The 14979-nt window shown below is 35.9% G+C and overlaps 1 protein-coding gene across 1 annotated transcript in view; it reads left to right on the top strand.

The window, feature by feature from the left end:
- Cbp80 (Nuclear cap-binding protein subunit 1) overlaps window positions 1-6825 on the top strand; it is a 74232-nt gene extending 67407 nt beyond the window's left edge. Inside the window, exons 4-8 of the mRNA XM_073973406.1 lie at window positions 535-782; window positions 867-1110; window positions 5519-5643; window positions 6177-6365; window positions 6446-6825. Coding sequence (XP_073829507.1) covers window positions 535-782; window positions 867-1110; window positions 5519-5643; window positions 6177-6365; window positions 6446-6559 — 920 coding nt within the window. The 3' untranslated portion in view covers window positions 6560-6825. The remainder of the gene's footprint in view (window positions 1-534; window positions 783-866; window positions 1111-5518; window positions 5644-6176; window positions 6366-6445) is intronic.
- Window positions 6826-14979: the final 8154 nt, after the last annotated feature.

Genomic DNA, 14979 nt, shown 5'->3' with positions numbered 1-14979 from the left:
ACCCAAAACTTTGTAAATAAAAATATTCCATAACAATAGATCGCCTTCGAATGTATATAAATCCAGAGATGAAATCCTATAAAGTTGCAATTGTTTTACTTCGCATAATTTGATAATAAAACCCTCATCAATACCACGGTGGCTTGCACCCAACATTTCTATGAAAATCTTTGGCAGTATGTATGCGCACATTCGTTTGTGCCTATGTCTGTCAAGTAGGCATTTACACCGTCTGAATACTAAACCATAGCAAAATATGTATGTAATAATTGCGATGTCAACGTAATAACAATTTCATTAAATAAATAAATGAAAGTGTATGGTATTGTTTTAAACGCGTTTTTTTTTTTTTTTCTTGACGCGACACTTCTTGGTGCGGCAATTAATTGCAAGAAAAAAGAAATATTATCGCATACGGCGGTGGTGGTCTTGTTTTTCTTTTTGCACTGCATTTCCTTATTTTTAACACCAATTATGTAATAACAACAATTGTTTAAGTATATTTATTATTGTTTTTTCTTTAATTTGTTATAGCTTCATTGGCTGGTACCCAAGTAGCCCATCAATTGGTGGTGGCCATTCGCCAAAAATGCACCCCCGAGGAAGTTATCAACATCCTAAAAGAATTGCCAAATTCAGGTGAAAATGCTGATCAGGAAATGTCTGAAACCTCGTTCAATCCATTGAAAATCGATGTCTTTGTTCAGACTCTATTGAATTTGGGTTCGAAATCTTTTTCACATAGTTTTGCGGCAATATCGAAATTTCATTTAGTTTTTAAGGTAAGTTTGTTTCATTAAATGTTTGAAAAAAGCTTCTTGAACTCATTCGTACTAATATAAATATGTATGGTTCTTTATTTCTAGGCCTTGGCAGAATCTGAAGAAGCCCAAATTTGTATACTTCACAATGTTTTCGAATTATGGCAAAACCATCAACAAATGATGGTTGTCATCATCGATAAACTGTTAAAGACCCAAATTGTTGACTGCTCAGCTGTAGCCACTTGGATTTTCTCCAAGGAAATGACTGGTGAATTTACAAAAATGTATCTGTGGGAGATATTACATTTGACCATACGAAAAATGAATAAACATGTTATCAAATTAAGTAAGTACCGTTCGCTCGAATATTGATTCTTTAAGAAATGTATTGTAGGCTAGGAAGATCATAGTAAACCAAGGGGCAAATACTTATTAGCTGCATCTTAGAAAACACTTAAACACTTCAATTCAATATCTACGGAGATTTTGTTTTTTTTTTTTAAGAAACTTCAAAGACCTAAAATGTTTACAGTTCGATGTCGTCAATCTCAGGGAAAAACAGAAATCTCAGTAAACATTATTTTTTGTTGCCTGAATCCGAAAGTTCAAACCCGAAGAAATAGTTGGAAAAGGAACAACACAAATTGAAGAAAGGGTGTTACCGTTAGTTCGTTGTGTGCATTTGGTTTAGAGGAGATAGGTGAAGAAATAGTTCCAACACTGTTGTTATAGCCACAAATCTATGGACTGTTACATAAAAGTCTATGTGCAGGCATCTAAAGGCCAAAAGATTGCTAGAGGAATTAAAGACATGCATATACCCTGGGGGGTTACTCTCTATTGCGATGCTTAAGAAAAATAAAATAATTGGTACTCTCTAATGCGTCTTCACATCTCCTTTCGCACTACACTCTGTAAGGCTTATGTCAAAATCGAGCGGTAAACGCAACTATTTTGCGCTAACAAAATACCATGCATAGCAATACAGAGTAACCCCCTGATCTTAGTTCTTAGGTTCAGTGTTCGAAATCACAGGATGATTGCTGGTTTAGGACTTTCGGAAAGTTCCTGTTGATGCAAGTTTTGGTTTTCTATTGACAATGGTTAGCCATTGTTGGAATGATGTCTGAACTACTGCGAATGTGTGCTACATTTTGCATCTTTCGTAAAAGTATGCTGATTGGGATAACGGGCTAAATAACATTCCACCAGGAACTGTCTTGGTGTCAGCACATTATCTAGCCTAACTGATAGTATCCAGGTATTATCATTAAATCATCATTTGAATATGGGGATGGTCTCCGAATACGACATTCACACTGTTCCTTTGGTACTGCAACTGAATCACTGTGAATGCTATTCGTCTCATGAAGATGATCCACTGGTGTCATGAGGATGCGATCTGTTGCAGTTCTCACGGCGTCATACTGACGGCCTTTATAAGAGGTCAACAAGGTTTTAGCCCAAAATAAATGGTAAAGTTTTTTCATCGATCGGACCATAATTGTGGCATTTAGAGAATTTTGGCCAAAATGCGCCTTTAGCCCCATGCAAATCACTATGGAAACAAAGATCGCTAGATTGGCACGGGTGAACGTTAACCATGGTAGGAAATCCAAAAAAATTGTTTTTCGCCATAATGTAGATATTAAACCCATAACATATGTCATAAACCAAAGGACTCGTCGCCAAGTTTGGACAATCGTGGACATACATTACGATCTCTATGCCGCCTGGAGAGTGTGAAACAGTTCCGGAGATATCATCCCTCCTTGGGAAACTCCCTGTTTCACTCTACGGGGTTTGGACTTCTTGTCACTGAATTCCACAAACGACTGGCGTCCGCGCATACAGTTAATCATGCAACGTTTCAAACGCGGCTGAAGAGTAGTCTTCTCTACATCCTGTTCGGTCGCACGGCTTGTTCTGGTTCAGTCCTCTACTGATATGTGTGGATATGGCGTCTAATGCTGCTGTTGTAGTACTATACATTTTCCGAAATCCATGTTGATGTTGGGCAACTGGAAAACAGCTTCTCATTGTGGAGAGGAGTAGTGCCTCTAGGATCTAGGATTTTTGGTACTGGCGACTGGAGTGAAATCGGCTTGTAAGGTTCCCCTCTGCTGGCGTCCTTGCCAGGCCTCAGTAGCGGGATCACCCTGGCAACTTTTCAGGCTTTTTGGTACAATATGAGTGGCTAACGATAGGTTGAGCACACTTGTTAAAAACTCAACTCCGGGATCATCCAGTTGCTTAAGAATTACTATCGATATTCGGTGTGGGCGCAATGCTTTGAATGATTTCGCTTTTCGGAGGCCATCTGCAACATCGCCCATACTAATTGGGGTGGTACCTCCTCGGCTGGGAGGGCTCTTCTTATACGGCGTAGCAGACTTCTCGTTGCCCTATCATTCTAGGGATGCTCTATGAACTAGCGGTTAAAATAACACGCGCTCATTGGGTCAGTTACTGTCACGCCGTTGGAAGTAACAGCTGTTCTGCCATCCTTCTTTCCCAGATTCGAGAGTGATTTTACTGTTGCCCTCAATTTACATAATCCTACATTGCTACAGGTGGTCTAGCCACTTTTCCGCTTATGCGTTTTTGGACTTCAAGAGTAAGCTCCCCAACTCTTGGATCTTCAAGTTTCGTACCACAAAGCTCATCACGCTCACTTGCGGCAACAGCTGTGATAATGTCCCGGAAAAAATTCTCTCAGTTAACCGGGAATCTGAGGGAATGGGCAGCTCTTTGAAGCGGTGATTGGTAAATTTTCTGAACCCTTGCCAATCAGTTTTTCCATGGTTAGGAAAAGTACGTCGTTCAGAAGTTATGAAGGTGGTCTGTTTACGAAGACGATGATTGGAAGATGGTCTGAGCCAAGGGAAATAGCAGGTTGCCACAATGGTGATGACTGGCGAGTTGTGGCAATCCCACTTATCCTAGTATTATCGCCTTCGTTCACCGTGCAAAATTTGGATCTTTCAATTTGTTCGGCCAGCTCTGTACCCCTCTGGTCATTGCCTAGGACGGCAATGGTGAGCATTGAAGTTCCCTAGCACCAGACAATTATTAACCTCCAAAACCGAACTAATGTCGGGATTATAACGCAAGGCACATCTATTCATCGGCGGTATGTATACATTAAGCAACTGGGTACTGAACAACAACATGGGGAGTTAGATGCTGCGTTTGTTGTTGTTAGGAAGACTGCGAGGGTGTCTCGACGACGAAGATTCCGACAACGAAGTTGGACACACGCTGGGGGATCTTTTGGAACATAACACCTATCGCAGTAGTCACGAAGCCGTTTAAGACCAAAGCAGTTAAAAGAACACAAACACATCGGGTGTTATTCTTAAGAAAAATTCTGTCTTTCCGCCGTTTCAACTTAAAGAAGAAAGTAAGAAAACTCACGGGGAATTTACGTTGAGAATATCCCCCATCATTGTTGAAGTTACGGCCCCAATCGTGAGATTGGCGGCAGTGCGGTCTGAGGGTATGAAGTCGGGTTGTCTGTTAACGGTGAGAACCCGGCTTTAGATCTTTTTGGACACTCTCCTAACATTCATTTTCTGATTGCTGTATGTTGCTTGGGTGCAGGGAGGAGTGAAAAATATTGTTGATGACAAATTACTCAAAAACTTTTTCGAATATGGACAGGGAATATAAAATTCTAAATTGACTTATGAGGTCCAGAAAATTGATTTTTTTTTTTTGCGAATGGAGTCACAAAAGTATTGGTGTTATCTGATGAATAGCAAGAATCCAGGCTTTTTTACGAATTGTTGAGATTTCCTATATAACATAAGTAAAAATAGGGTTCAACGAAATTAATATTCTCAAATTATGGGAACTGTAATTATGGAGCGGACGTTGCCTTGCGGTTAACAGATCAATCTAAGGCTGCAAAATAAATGATATGAATGACAATTACGAAGCAAGAGGGAAGCTTAGACCTTTGCTATTGGTGAATTATTGAAAAACTTTCCAAACTGTTGCCACGACTTTTATAACATTCGCATTAAATGTACTCTAGACCAAGTGCTTGGAACGGTTTAGCTATGTAGATGATTGTCTCGGTTCACTGGGTGTAATGGAAATTTACTCATTTCTATTTCACAGTTCCTTCTTCCAGTTCTACGACCATGTGTGCTTAACGAATTATCGGCAAAGCTTTGAAGTGCACCTTTCACGCCAAAAAGGCCTCAGATCGCAACTTGTTCTGACAATTTTGAGTATAGTTTTGCAAGAACTATAGCATTTAGGATAATGGAAGCACAGGGTTGCGGTTCTATGTGCCCATCACATAGTAGTTTTGTGGTTAAATCTACGAACAAAACATTATTGTCGGATGCGGCAAATTCCTTCAGCAAAATGTTAGTCACATTAGTGCATCTTTGGCCATGAAAAATTCCCACATAAACGGTTCTGTGTTCAACGCGTCGTTCGAGCTCGGTACTGACAAAGAGGCCCCATATTAATGAGCAAAAAATAAAATCGAGGTGCACTCATTGATATGAGTTGAACCTCTCTGATCATTATCTACAACAGAATAGTAAAATTTATTGAAATCTCCTGACAGTCCATATGCTAATAAACGCTCAAACTCAATAATTCAATTATTAAAAAAAAAAAACTTTCTTAAACCCATTTAATGAAAGAAAGTAAAATCATCGTTTTCCCTTTCAGTTTATAAGAACCCCACATAAGCTAAAAATCTAAAAATGCTTTTTGTTCTGTTTATATTTTAGCTAATGAATTGAATGACGCCAAGGAAAAACTATCAAAAGCCGACTCATCATCAAGCGATTCAGAAGATGAGGCAGCTCCAAAACGTAAGAAGCCCGTAACCACGGTCGACAAACCAACAGAAGAGGTAAGTGAATTGTAGCGTTTACGCGAAACAATGAATTCAAGCTATGTACCCATACATGTGATATGGTATAGCAAGCCACGAATAGCCATGGGAAGAGTTACTTCTTCTTTGTAATGCGCATTGAAAGCCATTAAAGAACATAATGTTGGGTACTATGATAGCTAACAGCTGGAGTACGATTTTAATTATGCAATTAAAGAATTAAACAATATTTGTTTGTAATTTAAACAACAGTTAATGGAGTCTTTAAAGCCGACATTGTTGTTATGTTTATATTCACCACGCTTCGTTTCGTTTCGCACCAATAACGTCTTCCTATCTGCACTTAGTAATTTTGTTTCAAAACTACTAGAGAAGAATGTAGCAAATTTAAACAACAATTAATCTTATCAAGGTTTTATTATGCTTTAGAAAATATTTAAATGTATGTAATTTGATATTTTAGAGTTGGTTTCTCTATCACCTGAAGTCTTTAGGCCTTTGACATTACAAATATTCACAAGATTGACTTTTCTCCCAATCTTCCTTTCTAGATGGTTGAACGCATGGAAGAAAAACTTGAAGCCGCCAACGTCGATCAGAAACGTCTCTTTCTTATTGTATTCCAGAGATTCATTATGATTCTCTCCGAACATTTAGTTAGATCAGATACAGATGGACGTGATCCCGATACAGATTGGTATCGTTGGACTATTGGACGTTTGCAACAAGTTTTCCTAATGGTAAGTTTGTATTACTTATAAGTACATATCTCATAATGGGAACTTTACAAACTTTTTTACCTTTCCGCCTTTATTCGCAGCATCATGAACAAGTGCAAAAATACAGCAGCACCTTGGAGACTCTTCTGTTTACATCTGACTTGGATTCACACATATTAGATGTGTTCCATCAGTTTGTTGCACTACGGGCATAAGTGTTTAAAACAACATAGCAAAACAATAGCATCGTCAGCATCGGCGTCGTCGTCATCATTAGCGAAAGAAGGACATAATTATTGTGTTAATATAACATTTCATTTTATTTACTTACTTATATGAATGTTTTCAAATTGAAAATATCACCACTTGTAATGATAACAATATTTGTATTGTAAAGAGAAAAAAAAATGTAGCGAGAAAAATCCCTCCCCCGAAAATTACGTTAACGAAGTTTAATAATGAAATAAATTACTTAAACTTACATCAAATGTTTTTACATGGTAATACTATCAGCACCATTAGACCAGAGAAAGCCTTTTGAGAAGTATATGTTGACAATCTTTTAGGCTGGGAAAATGCTTTATTAAAAGGTATGATGGAAAACTGGTTACATACAGATATGGGCGTTCACAGGTGCGAATTCTTCGCTAATAGCAGCTACGTCTGTCGAAAATTTTTCTAATCGTTCGATTCGTGTTGTTGAGACTGGAAACAAATATCACTTTCTAGTACAAATGGGATCGACATGCAACAGTGCACTTAAAACCTTAATAACCCCAAAGGTCACCACTAGACTTTTCGTTCGCCAAATCAAGTATTTGTCATCCAAGAGAAGTAAGATTTTGTCCCTGAAATATTTTTTTCTTCTCAATCGGAAGCTGACGGTGACACACCAAAAGCCAGGTTAGTTCAACAGAATTCACACTACTCTTAAAGGTCAGTTACCAAATCGAAAGACCAAAATGCAAGCAAAATTACACGCAGACAAAAACATCCCAGCAAACCAAATGTCTGATGTCCGACACGTCTGAACAATTTCGAAATCGATCCGAAGTCGCTAAGATATTTCGTTCCGAAATTATGTCAACCACTTCATACAACTTTCGTTAAGATATCGTTACGATTTCGGATCAGGGCCCTAATTACGTGATTCGATATCGAGTTGTTTCGACCCGAGTACTCAAAGTTGGGATGACAACATTCGTTATCGAGTAAAATTATCGAGAAATTGAGCATAAATTTGCGAGTAATTTCTCGTAGCCAAATGGCCTATCGTAAACAAACAAAATGAAAGATTTCTTATTGTATTTGTGTTTAAAATGTAAAAAATTGTTGTTGATTGACGGTTTATAGAGGAAAAATTATATTAGTAAATAATTGTGAGCATTTTTTACACAAAATAAGAGAAATTGGGAAAAGTCCTTTTCAGTTGTTTTAAGAAATTGTGATAAAATTATAATTAAAATAAATACATATGCATGCTATCATTAACCAAAAATTAGTGTTTGCAGTCGTTAAAATATAAGTTGAAAAAATAAGCATTTCTGCAGAACAAAAAATTATTTAATATTAATAGGCTTTATTTTATAGGTGAAAAACTATTAATAAAGTGCATTTTAAATAGTTCATCCCCCGTTGTTTACCAAAGGAAACACTCTCTCAGAGAGGCTACTGCAAAACACCCACCAAATTCTCTCATTTATTTTGAGAGAGAATTATTAAGGTAGATGTATTAGCAATCTATAACAAGAATGACAAAACAACTTTGCAAACATTAATAATTTTCATATTTTCTTAGCACAACTTCATTCCGAAATTATTATTCAATGTATTGTTCAAAAAATTCCACAAATATTTACATTTTTTCATTCATAATTTTTGTTTTTTAGTTTTTGATTTGAAATAAACACATTTTTTGACGTCTACCTTCATAACTTTCCCCAAAGAACACATAGTTCGATTACCGGTTACTCTCGAAACATTCGATCAGTGATTTCGATCGAGTCTTATCATGCCGTTTTTTTCTCGTGTCGAAAACTTATTCACGAGTAAATTCTCGATCGAATCGAATCACATAATTAGGCCCGCTTCCAAGCAAAATCCTGAAAACCTAAAATAAACCTAAAAATGTGAACTTTTACCGCGATTTATTCCGAAATCCCTCCAGCGATTTTTCTTGTTTTTGGAATTTTCACATCTATGATCATTGCTGTCTCAGAATCCGCAAAAACTTCCCAGGTGTAAGCGGTTTTCACATAAGGTTAGTTAAACTGCACCCTTCATGACATTGTTCTGTAAGGAGACGATAGAGTAAGTCCATTGCCCCAATTTGAACTTCTATATCTCAAAAATGGTAACAGGGTTTTGTCGGGTTAACCTTCCTTATGAGGATTTGTTTGACGTATATGAAATGGAATTGACATTTAAAACCCAGTGTGTTTGTTAAATCCGGTTATATATAAACTTAATATAAGACCTACGATAATAACCAGCCCAATCATAAACATCCAGCCCAATTATGAACGGCATCTCACCGTGAGTTTTCTCTTTCTCGCCTCCTCCCCTATTATAAACATCATATCGCCGTGAGTGCTGTTATGTTCTCACTCTTCCCTTATTATAAACAACAACAGGGTAAGCAAAACTCACGTTCGTGAAAAAATTAGCTATTACATATGTAAAAAAAGTGAGAAAAAGAGGCAAATTTGTGCTGAAATTTCTCACTACCGAAATCAAAGTGAGTTGAACAAAAAAATTTAAGTGTGGTCATTTATTTTAAAAAATACGAATATTTTGTATCTGTAATGATAATTAATTGTATTTTAGGTTGAAAGCAACAAAAAATAATTAGAAATTTTTTATGTTTTGAGGTTATTGTTGACCTTTGGACGCTTTTTTCTTTGGTTTTAATTTTGGCTTGAGGTCAACTTAAGAATTAAAATTTTTTTGTTTTTATTCTTATAAAAAGAAAGAAATATCATTGTTATTATAAATTTCTACCATATTGTTTATAGTTGCATAAAACAAATGTTCTTGTTTTTGAAAGCCAATCCCTGAGGATGACCATCAAAGATGGTTGAAATATTGGAAATGGAATAGATTCTACCTTATTGTGATAAGAGTTTCTTTATATTTTTAATCGCAACATGTTTTCGACAAAAACAAATATTAGGACATTTACCGCTAACATTTTTTCAGAGTTCTTTACGAATTCGGTCTGAATCTCTGAATTCTTTCAGAATTTGGTACAAAATTGGGTCTAACTTCAGTTCCAAGAATGGGATGTAACTATCCACTGAAGTTAAATGACTAGGTTTGGCATCGCACCTTTAAAAGACGAAGAGTGCTATGCATGGTGCTATCAACATTTGCCCTATAAGAATTTAGACGACTGCAATATCCCGAGTATAGTTGAGCAAAAACTACTCTGGTTTGTGGTGGACTTTATTCACACTATATTTGTTTACATTAGAAACTGCGACTATGTGAAAGCTATACAAACCTACTTGAAATGCTTGTTGAGCAAGGGGTTCTCTCCTGTATCGTTGGGCTTTCCTCTCTAGAAAGTGAAGATCATTCTTGATGGACCTAGTGTGTCGGGCCAACCTACTAGATGGTGATTGGGATGGCTCTCACGGTAACGCCCAAGCAAGTACTGTAACTAAAGCGTTCCCCGTTTTCAGGTATGGACAGATCAAAAAGGTGCATACTGTATAAAGCGGTTCACAAATATACAAGGACCCAATCTGGAGCAACCCATGTCTGCGATTGTTGTTCCTAGAGAGAGTAATGTACACGATTTGGAACTTTTGGGGTCGCAGTCTGGGAAAAAATGGGTGCTGGTGCTAAAAAGATGACATGTCCAATCACTTGCCCTCAAGCTTGAATAGAATCAAATATTGTGATGGAATATAAGTCCAGACCGTTGCCCCAAAAAGATCCAAACCATTTTGAGATCTTAATCACGTCATCGTCGATAACCCAGTGGAATGGTATCTACACCAAGCAATTTCCTGGAATAGTATTTTAAGTACCGGTTGTTATATGCCATGAACAAAAAAAAATTGGAATTACAATTGAAATTTATTGAAATTGTATTTAAAATTCATTAAATTGGTTTAAGTGTTGAAGAAAGCATTAGGAATTATACTTAGCATTCATAGAATTGGTTCTTATACTGGAGAAAATATCGGATGTTTCACGAATTGTATTTACAATTCTTGGAATTGGCTAAATGCTGAACCTCATTTGAACCAATCATTGATCTCCTGTGATGTCCTAACATCGCTGGTACGGCTTCCACTCCATTTCCTTGGTATTCCTCAGAACTTGCCATTTCTGTTATCACCCAAAATGCAACATTAAACATTTACTTATTGTAGCCATTTAATGACGTTTTTAAACGACATTTGTTCACTTTTTTACGATTTTCCAATAAATTTCACGAATTCTTCAGTGTAAATAAACAATTTTCACATATCTGTCAAAACAAAAGAACAGTTGTTACAGATGTTGCCATGTTGTTTCAATGTTGTATTTTCTTTTACCAATATTCATGTTCTTTTACAGTGGATTTTTAATAACCGACATTTTTCTTGCTAGAAATGTTTATTAATTTGAAAATTTATTTACTTTTTATGCAAAAAATAAGAATTTAATAATCCCAAAGTTATTTGTGCAAAAAATGACGGTATGGTAACACAAATTATTATTTCAAGGGTTCACAAGTCGCGCCATTATTTTCCATTTTCCGACTTGTCAACCCTTGTTCACTTTTTGTGCTCCTCCCTGCCCAATCGTAATAGCTCGAGCAGGTGAAAGTGAACTGCAACTCACTTGTGAGTAGCTCCCTACGTGAAGATTCATAATCGCTATGATCATCTCATCGTGAGTTTTCTCACTCTCGCCTCCTCCCTTATTATAAACATCATAAGGGAGAACAAAACTCACGTTCGTGAGAAAAGTAGCTATCATAAATGTCTAAAAAGTGAGAATGTGAGGCAATTTTCTCTCACTACAGAATTCAAGGTGAGTTGAACAAAAAAATGTAAATATGGAAATTTTTTTATTGAAAAAAATCGACGAAAACGAATATTATATATAATTAATTGCATTTATTTGTGTTTTACGTTTAAAGTAACAAATAAAAAACAATTAGAAATTCTTTTGGCAACTGTACATGTTCATACGTGTTTTAATGAAGCAAGGAAGAACTCAATCGGGTTTGGCGTAATTTGGAGGCGGAGTTGAAGTTGGCCAATATTTTTCAGATGTGGGAAGCTGTTCAGAATCATAGGATGGCAACAAGAATGGGAGAGGACCCAATCAGGAGCAACCCCTTTCTGCAATTGTTGTTCCTCGATAGAACAATGTGCATATTAATGTACATATGCATGTACATAGGTACTTACAAACCTTGCGCGCAACTCGAGTGACATATCGTAAGTGCCTTTGAATTGTTCTTTGTTCGCTAAGGTTCCCAGCAAAATATTCGATGCCAAAGATGCTATTTAAGCATGAGTGCAAGTGAAATGTCACCTTTTTACCGCCTTCGCCCATTCTTTTTACCCACCAAAAGATCCAAATCATTTTGGATGGCATCAAGAAGGAGTCAAAATATGAAGGATTAAATTCATAAAGTTAAATATAAAAATATTATAAATAAAAACATAACAAAAAGAAAGATAATAGTACGTTTACATATAACCGGATTTAACAAACCCACTGGGTTTTAAATGTCAATTACATCGCTTATATGTCAAACAAATCCTCATAAAGAAGGTTAACCCGGCAAAAAGCTTTAGTGTGAACGGAGTTTAACATTATGAAATTGGTTCCCAGCAAAAAAAAATGGAAGTGGTGCAAGTTGGAGTGAGGATTTCATTACATGCATGGATGCGCTTCCAGTGGACTAATGAAAAAGGCAATCCTTTTCCTCACATTTGGATTACATCCAACAAGCACTTTTATGTATAAACGATAAAAAATTCAATTTTCATTCAACAAATGAAATTAAAGTAATACGGCGTTTATATTATAGTTTTTTGCAGGGTTAACCTTCTTTATGAGGATTTGTTTGAAGTATATACAATGGAAATGACATTTGAAACCCAGACCCACTGGGTTAACCTTGTTATATATAAACGGCCTATAAGAATAAAATTAAAATGTCTTATTAATGGCCTGTTCCCGTACTTTACAAAGTGGTAAAAGTCGTAAACGATTTTCATACAAATTTTGTGTACGGGAACGCAAAACTCGTAAAAGTGGTAAAAATTTTAAAAATGGAGTGCTTCCTAGCTGCGTGCTGCGGAAGCAAAATGGAGTGCTTCCTAACTGCGTGCTGCGGAAGCAAAATGGAGTGCTTCCTTTCTGCGCGCTCCCTTGTAAAATTCACTGAGGAATTCATAGAAAAAGAAGCACTTCGTGACACTTGCACCAGTGATTTAACTGCTTCCGTGGATGCAAACTTTTTGCTGGGTTTAAATGTTGAAGAAAGGGATTTAATTGAATTGTACTTATGCTTAGTTTACATTTGGCGTCGTTTCGTGATTTCGAAGGCGTTTCGTGATTTCGCGCGGAATCAAGCAAAATTTATCATGATTTCGCATACAAAAATGAAATCCTCTCATTTCGTGATTTCAGCGAAATCAACATCGAAATCACAGTACACATGATATACAACCCTGCTTTTGCCTAAAAAAGTACCAAAAGTTGCAACACTTTTCACGTATCACAATAAACAAGGTAGATGGTCAATTGCTGCAACAAAAAAATTTAGTATCAAAATTTGTAAACAATGTGAAAAAAATATTAAATTACTTTGTTACAATGATATTTTTTATTGTGTTCCCGTACTTTTTAATGGTAATGTTAGAAAAAAGAGCGAATTGTCAAAACTTGCTTCCCCATACAAATTTCTTAAAAAATAAGGGAACGGAAAAATGACGGAAATTGCAAAAACTCCTGCATAAATATCAAAATCAACGTATCGGCTATCATATTAGATGCAAATGAACATGCTTGCTGCTAGTTTCTACTAGGCCAAAATTGTATGGCAGAAAACAGAAGAAGAGGGTGTTATTCGGCGCTATTTTTGTTTAAAGAGAAGTGCAAGTCTTGCTAGATTTCGGAGTATGGGAACGCATTTTTAGCACTAAACGGGAAAACTACTGCAAGTACTAATTTTGTGCAGGTTCTTAGCACAAATTTTATCTATCAAATGGCCTGTTCCCGTACTTTATAAAGTGGTAAAAGTTGTAAAAGTCGTAAACGATTTTTATATAAATTTTGTGTAAGGGAACGAAAATGTGTAAAAGTGGTAAACATTGTAAAAACTTTTTAGTTCTGGAACAGAGCTAAAATTTATTATAACGAAGTCTCAACGATAAAATCATTTTTTGATATTTTCATTTGTTAGTACTATACACAATTAATACGATATATAGATCATTTTACGATAATTTTCCAAATAAAGTTTTAAAGTTCTATATTGTCGTATATTTTTGATGCTTAATTCAATTTACAACAACTTGTTTTGAAAATTCATGTTCGATCAGCTGCGCATATGCATCCACCTTGATCATTGTGATATGTTTGAAATCAACAAAAAATAAGTGTAAACACCGGGGTGTATTTCAGGATTTCGTGAAATCCAGTGGATTTTGGAGCGCAAGTATAAACTTGGCATTAGCATTCATAAAATTGGTCCTAATGCTGGATGTTTCCGTATTGTATTTATTTACAATTCTTGAAATTCCTTCAAATGCTGAAGATGGGATCATTCACAACTTCATTTGAACTAATACAAAAGATCCAGTGAGATATTGGCATCGCATGGAACAACTTCCACAAAATTTTGCTTGATTTTCTTTGTATTCCTCAGCGTTTGTCGTTTCGACCATCATCCAAAATGCAATATTAAACATTTTCATTTCTTTTTGCCATTTAATGACCTTTAAACGATGTTTGATCACTTTTTGCAAATTGCAAAAATTCTTCGGGCGAAAATAAACAATTTTTACATATGTATTTGTCAAAACAAAAAAACAGCTGTTACAGATGCTGCCACATGTCAAACATTTAAGGGTTGTTTACACCATCTATCAATGTCGTATGAGATGCCAAATTTTCTACCTGCGAATGTTGTACACATAGTGTAAACACTATGAAAATTTTCATCGATCAAAATGATTTGGCAACTCATATGTAAATTTTTCATTTAGGGAGCGCTCTATTTGATACGGCATTCTCGTATGTAAACATAAATTTATCAGCTGTTTTCTGACATTCTCAAACAAAAAATGAAAAACAAAATCTTTTAAAAAAGAAAATGGAAAGGTATGTGTATTTAAATATTCAGTAAATTAAATAAATGGCGCTTATAATGTTATTTTCACATCGATTGGTCGAAAGAAGCAGTCTTTGAAATGATTGTTTGGTGGCAAAAACATGAATGCCTCTATAACTCCAAACACCAATTCTACCAATTCAGTTTCCTTCAACCAAAATTAAAATTTGCGCAAAATTGCAACTCAACAATAAACGTAAATAATGACAAAAGCAGCTGTTTTTATATTTTTAGGTTATGTCATACGAAAATAACACTTTCAGGTATGAACGCACAAATTGAAAG

This window comes from Musca autumnalis, unplaced genomic scaffold (genome assembly GCF_047663935.1).
Source record: "Musca autumnalis isolate F117 unplaced genomic scaffold, ASM4766393v1 scaffold_3, whole genome shotgun sequence".
Taxonomy (NCBI): domain Eukaryota; kingdom Metazoa; phylum Arthropoda; class Insecta; order Diptera; family Muscidae; genus Musca; species Musca autumnalis.
Note: the sequence above shows the minus strand (reverse complement) of the source record. Positions and strands in the feature narration are given on the sequence as shown.